The sequence below is a fragment of the Babylonia areolata genome, chromosome 5 (assembly GCF_041734735.1).
Source record: "Babylonia areolata isolate BAREFJ2019XMU chromosome 5, ASM4173473v1, whole genome shotgun sequence".
NCBI classification, from domain to species: Eukaryota; Metazoa; Mollusca; class Gastropoda; order Neogastropoda; family Buccinidae; genus Babylonia; species Babylonia areolata.
In genome coordinates this window covers 48,498,037-48,505,536 of record NC_134880.1, presented here as the reverse complement: position 1 = coordinate 48,505,536, position 7,500 = coordinate 48,498,037, and the positions used below count along the sequence as shown (strand labels likewise).

Below are 7,500 nucleotides of genomic sequence, written 5' to 3'. Positions count from 1 at the left end.
GTGACTCCCAAGGAGGCCTGCTGTCAGCTGTGGAGGCCATGCTCACCGACATCCGAAACTTCCAACGAGCGCCGACCTGTGACGAATACCTCGTCACTCACCTGGCCAACCAGCAGGCGCGGAAAGACGGCGGGGGAGGGGGGGGGTGGGGGTTGGGGAGGAAGGGATCCCGAAAGGTCTGCCCTCTGGGCAGCCCGGGCTTCCACCCGCACGCGCAGACCTACCTTTCGCTGACCAACTCGGGGGAAGGGCACGTGCAGGGCACGAGCCGCCGCGCCGATTGGCTGAGAGGGGCGTTGGTGCACGTGGAGCACATCGAGCGCCCCCTGGCGGTGTGCGGCAGCGTGGAGGCCTACCGGATGCCAGCCCTGCTAGATGTGGAGTGCGTGCGTCTGCACGTGGGGACCTCCGCCCCCACCACCTGCTACATCGGCCGTGTCTACAGGGACTCCAAGGACCTACAGGACGACTTTGTCAAGGTGGGTGTCTGGAAAAAATGAAATAACGTGGAGTGATGGCCTTGTGGAAACTCGTCTGCCTAGGAAGCGAGAGAATCTGATCGCACTGGTTCGAATCACACCGGCAGTCGCCAGTATTTTCTCCCCCTCCACTAGACCTTGAGAGGTGGTCTGGACGCTAGTTATTCGGATGAAACGATAAATCGAGGTCCCGTGTGCAGCATGCATTTAGCGCACGTGAAAGAACCCACGGCAACAAAAGGGTTGTCCCTGGCAAAATTCTGTGGAAAAATCCACTTGGTTAGGAGAACAGAGAAACTTGCAAGCAAAAGAAAAAAAAAGGGGGATGGCGCTCTCAGTGTAGCGACGCGCTCTCTCTGGGGAGAGCAGCTCGAATTTAACACAGAAGAAAATATGTTGTGTCAAAAGAGTAATACAACACACAAAAGGTAACATAAAAAAAACATGATAAAATAAAAATCAAAGTAATACACTAACATTTTGGAAAGATTGGTGCTAGTCGCTGACAACATGGTCATTGCCGCGGTTGTCACAGCAGGTAAGGAAAGGAAAGGGAAGGCTATGAAAGGTAAGGTATGCTAAGATAAGGCAAGGTAAGATGAAGTGAGCTAAGGTATGAATGTGAGGTAAGGAAACGTAAGGTAGGTAGGAAGGTAAGGTAAGGTAAGGTAAGGTATGATGAGGTAAAGTGAGTTTAGATGATGTGAGGTAACGAAAGGTAAGGTGTAGAGGTAGGTAAGGTAAAGTAAAGTAAAGTGATGAAGTCAGGTGAGATGATGTGAGGTAACGAAAGGTAAAGTAATGTATCTTAGGTGTGAACATTATACGTGATATGATATTGTCAGCTCAGTTTAGTGGCGTGTTGAACGATAACGGTACCACCCCTCATCTCACCCTCAACACACACCTCATCAAACCCCTCACCACACACCCTCACCACACACCCTCACCACACACCCTCACTACACCACTTATCACACCCCTCACCATAACTTTGTCTCATCGTCACACCTCTCAGCACACCACTCACCACAACCATCACCACACCCCTCACCACACCCCTCACCACAACCATCACCACACCCCTCACCACAACCATCACCACACCCCCTCACCACAACCATCACCACACCCATTACCACACCCCCTCACAACACCCCTTCACCACACCCCTCACCACAAACATCACCACACCCCCTCACCACACCCCTCACCACACCCCTCACCACAACCATCACCACACCCCCTCACCACAAACATCATCACACCCCCTCACCACAACCATCACCACACCCATTACCACACCCCCTCACCACACACCCTCACCACACCCCTTACCACACCCCTCACCATACCCCCTCACCACACCCCCTCACCACAACCATCACCACACCGCCTCACCACAACCATCACCACACCCCTTACCACACCCCCTCACCACACCCCTTACCACACCCCTTACCACACCCCTCGCCACACCCCCTCACCACACTCCTCACCACATCCCTCACCACACCCCCTCACCACAAACATCATCACACCCCCTCACCACACATCCTCACCACAACCATCACCACACCGCCTCACCACAACCATCACCACACCCCTCACCACAACCATCACCACACCTCCTCACCACAACCATCACCACACCCCTCACCACAACCATCACCACACCCATCACCACAACCATCACCACACCCATCACCACACCCATCACCACACCCCTCACCACAACCATCACCACACCCCTCACCACACCCATCACCACACCCCTCACCACAACCATCACCACACCCATCACCACACCCCTCACCACAACCATCACCACAACCATCACCACACCCCCTCACCACAAACATCATCACACCCCCTCACCACACCCCTCACCACAACCATCACCACACCTCCTCACCACAACCATCACCACACCCATCACCACACCCCTCACCACAACCATCACCACACCCCCTCACCACAACCATCACCACACCCCTCACCACAACCATCACCACACCCCTCACCACAACCATCACCACACCCCTCACCACACCCCTCACCACACCCCTCACCACACCCCTCACCACAACCACCACACCCCTCACCACAACCATCACCACACCGCCTCACCACAACCATCACCACACCCCTCACCACAACCATCACCACACCTCCTCACCACACCCCTCACCACAACCATCACCACACCCCCTCACCACAACCATCACCACACCTCCTCACCACACCCCTCACCACAACCATCACCACAACCATCACCACACCCCTCACCACAACCATCACCACACCTCTCACCACAACCATCACCACACCCCCTCACCACACCCCCTCACCACACCCCTTACCACACCCCTCGCCACACCCCCTCACCACACTCCTCACCACACCCCTCACCACAACCATCACCACACCTCCTCACCACAACCATCACCACACCCATCACCACACCCCCTCACCACACCCATCACCACACCCATCACCACACCCCCTCACCACAACCATCACCACACCTCCTCACCACAACCATCACCACACCCATCACCACACCCCCTCACCACAACCATCACCACACCCATCACCACACCTCCTCACGACAACCATCACCACAACCATCACCATACCCCCTCACCACACTCCTCACCACACCCCTCACCACAACCATCACCACACCCATCACCACACCTCCTCACCACAACCATCACCACAACCATCACCACACCCCTCACCACACCCCTCACCACAACCATCACCACACCCCTCACCACAACCATCACCACACCCCTCACCACACCCCTCACCACACCCCTCACCACACCCCTCACCACAACCATCACCACACCCCCTCACAACACCCCTTCACCACACCCCTCACCACAAACATCACCACACCCCCTCACCACACCCCTCACCACACCCCTCACCACAACCATCACCACACCCCCTCACCACAAACATCATCACACCCCCTCACCACAACCATCACCACACCCATTACCACACCCCCTCACCACACACCCTCACCACACCCCTTACCACACCCCTCACCATACCCCCTCACCACACCCCCTCACCACAACCATCACCACACCGCCTCACCACAACCATCACCACACCCCTTACCACACCCCCTCACCACACCCCTTACCACACCCCTTACCACACCCCTCGCCACACCCCCTCACCACACTCCTCACCACATCCCTCACCACACCCCCTCACCACAAACATCATCACACCCCCTCACCACACATCCTCACCACAACCATCACCACACCGCCTCACCACAACCATCACCACACCCCTCACCACAACCATCACCATACCCCCTCACCACACCCCTTACCACATCCATCACCACACCCATCACCACACCCCTCACCACAACCATCACCACACCTCCTCACCACAACCATCACCACACCCATCACCACAACCATCACCACACCCATCACCACACCCATCACCACACCCCTCACCACAACCATCACCACACCCCTCACCACACCCCTCACCACAACCATCACCACAACCATCACCACACCCCCTCACCACAAACATCATCACACCCCCTCACCACACCCCTCACCACAACCATCACCACACCTCCTCACCACAACCATCACCACACCCATCACCACACCCCTCACCACACCCCTCACCACACCCCCTCACCACAACCATCACCACACCCCTCACCACAACCATCACCACACCCCTCACCACACCCCTCACCACACCCCTCACCACACCCCTCACCACAACCACCACACCCCTCACCACAACCATCACCACACCGCCTCACCACAACCATCACCACACCCCTCACCACAACCATCACCACACCTCCTCACCACACCCCTCACCACAACCATCACCACACCCCCTCACCACAACCATCACCACACCTCCTCACCACACCCCTCACCACAACCATCACCACAACCATCACCACACCCCTCACCACAACCATCACCACACCTCTCACCACAACCATCACCACACCCCCTCACCACACCCCCTCACCACACCCCTTACCACACCCCTCGCCACACCCCCTCACCACACTCCTCACCACACCCCTCACCACAACCATCACCACACCTCCTCACCACAACCATCACCACACCCATCACCACACCCCCTCACCACACCCATCACCACACCCATCACCACACCCCCTCACCACAACCATCACCACACCTCCTCACCACAACCATCACCACACCCATCACCACACCCCCTCACCACAACCATCACCACACCCATCACCACACCTCCTCACCACAACCATCACCACAACCATCACCATACCCCCTCACCACACTCCTCACCACACCCCTCACCACAACCATCACCACACCCATCACCACACCTCCTCACCACAACCATCACCACACCCATCACCACACCTCCTCACCACAACCATCACCACAACCATCACCACACCCCTCACCACAACCATCACCACACCCATCACCACACCCCTCACCACAAACATCATCACACCCCCTCACCACACCCCCTCACCACAACCATCACCACACTCCTCACCACAACCATCACCACACACCCTCACCACAACCATCACCACACCTCCTCACCACAACCATCACCACACCCATCACCACACCTCCTCACCACACCCCTCACCACAACCATCACCACACCCCCTCACCACACCTCTCACCACACCTCCTCACCACCCCTTCTCACCACCCCTCACCACAACCATCACCACACACCCTCACCACACACCCTCACCACACACTCTCCACCTCCTCTCCTCTTTTCCTCACCGCCCCCAGGTGGTACACGTCACGGCGGCGGCAGTGTCGCAGGCCTTCTCTCTCGGGGTGGCGGAGTGCAAGCTGTCAATGTTCCTGCTCCCCACCTCCCTGGCACTGCAGCTGATGCGGGCCCTAGGCGCCCTGGTGACGAAGACCCCGCACCAGGTGATGTCGGCCGCCTGGAGCCTGACCCACTGCCTGCTGGACGATCTGCAGGGTTCCTCTTCCGGTCAGGTGAGTGAGGGGGGGTGTGGGGTGATGTATGTGTGTGTGTGCGGGGGCGTGGGAGTGGAGGAGGGCGAGGAGAGGGGGTGGAGGTGGGTGTGGGTGGTGTTAGGATGAACACTGTCTGCTGGACGATCTGCAATGCTCCACTTCCAGTCAGGTGAGTGAGGGGGGTGTGGGTTGGGTGGGGGTAGGGGGCGGGGGGGGGGGAGATGAACTCTGTCTGTTGCATGATATGCAATGTTCCATTTCCGGTCAGGGGAGTGAGGGTATGGAGTGGGGTGGGGTTTGGGGTGTGATGAACACCGCCTGTTCTGGTAAGGTGAGATGGCAATAGGGTGTGGGGGGGGGTAGAATGAACACTGCCTTTAGACGATCTGAAGTGTTCCTCTTCCGGTCAGGTGAGTGAGGGGGGTGTGGGGTGATGTATGTGTGTGTGCGGGGGCGTGGGGGTGGAGGGCGAGGATAGGGGATGGGTGTGGGTGGTGTTAGGATGAACACTGCCTGCTGGACGATCTGCAATGCTCCACTTCCGGTCAGGTGAGTAAGGGGGGGGGGGGTGTGGGTTGGGTGGGGGTAGGGAGGGGGGGAAGATGAACTCTGTTGCATGATATGTAATGTTCCTCTTCCGGTCAGTTGTGTTAGGGGTGTGGGGTGGGGGTGGGGGTGGGAGACAATGAATTCTGCATTTTGGATGATCTGCAATGTTCCACTTCCGGTCAGGGGAGTGAGGGTATGGAGTGGGGTGGGGTTTGGGGTGTGATGAACACCGCCTGTTCTGGTAAGGTGAGATGGCAATAGGGTGTGGGGGGGGGGTAGAATGAACACTGCCTTTAGACGATCTGAAGTGTTCCTCTTCCGGTCAGGTGAGTGAGGGGTGTGAGAGGGAGGGGGTGGGGGTTAGGATGAACACTGCCTGTCAGACGATCTGGTGTTCCTCTTTCGATCAGGTGAGTGAGGGAGGGTCGGGGCATGATGAACACTGCGTCTTCTGGTCAGGTGAGCGAGGGAGGGTGGGGGGGGGGTCAGGATGAACACTGTCTGTTGGACGATCTGAAATGTTTCTCTCCTGGTTAGGTGAGTGAGAGGGGTGGGGCGTGGGGGTTCGGATGAACACTGCGTCTTCTGGTCAGGTGAGCGAGGGAGGGGGGGGGGTCAGGATGAACACTGTCTGTTGGACGATCTGAAATGTTTCTCTTCTGGTCAGGTGAATGAGAGGGGTGGGGCGTGGGGATTAGGATGAACACTGCCTCTTCTGGTCAGGTGAGTGAGAGGGGTGGGGGTTAGGATGAACACTGCCTCTTCTGGTCAGGTGAGTGAGAGGGGTGCGGGTTCGGATGAACACTGCCTCTTATGGTCAGGTGAGTGAGAGGGGTGGGGGTTCGGATGAACACTGCCTCTTCTGGTCAGGTGAGTGAGAGGGGTGGGGGTTCGGATGAACACTGCCTCTTCTGGTCAGGTGAGTGAGAGGGGTGCGGGTTCGGATGAACACTGCCTCTTCTGGGTCAGGTGAGTGAGAGGGGTGGGGGTTCGGATGAACACTGCCTCTTCTGGTCAGGTGAGTGAGAGGGGTGGGGCGTGGGGGTTCGGATGAACACTGCCTCTTCTGGTCAGGTGAGTGAGGGAGGGTGGGGGTGGGGGGGTCAGGATGAACACTGTCTGTTGGACGATCTGAAATGTTTCTCTCCTGGTCAGGTGAGCGAGGGGCGCGGGGGTGTGGGGTAGGATGAACAAGTCTGGCGTCATTTTCAAAGAGGCGTTAAACGATGCAGACTATCAGAAAATAAATGACTCGTTAATGTGGAAAAAAGTGTCCTTCTCAATCCGTCAAGTGGATGCTCTCAAAACACATCTCTTGATTTCTACCACCTTACTGACTTGTTGACTAATTTGCGTCTTGAAGTTTTTCTGGTTGTGTGTGTATGCGTGTGCGGATGTGATTGTTTACGTGTTTTTTGCATGTTTGTGTGTGCGCTTGTTTGCGTATGGCG

The 7,500-nt window shown here is 57.1% G+C and overlaps 1 protein-coding gene across 3 annotated transcripts in view; it reads left to right on the top strand.

Annotated features, from left to right (window-relative positions):
- The window catches only part of LOC143282510 (uncharacterized), a 26,645-nt gene that overhangs the window by 17,421 nt on the left and 1,724 nt on the right, over nt 1-7,500 (top strand). For all 3 annotated transcript variants that reach the window (XM_076588174.1, XM_076588173.1, XM_076588172.1), the window contains 2 exons: nt 1-479; nt 5,303-5,518. The exon at nt 1-479 is cut by the window's left edge and continues 218 nt beyond it. In XM_076588174.1, the coding sequence (XP_076444289.1) occupies nt 1-479; nt 5,303-5,518 (695 nt within the window). The remainder of the gene's footprint in view (nt 480-5,302; nt 5,519-7,500) is intronic.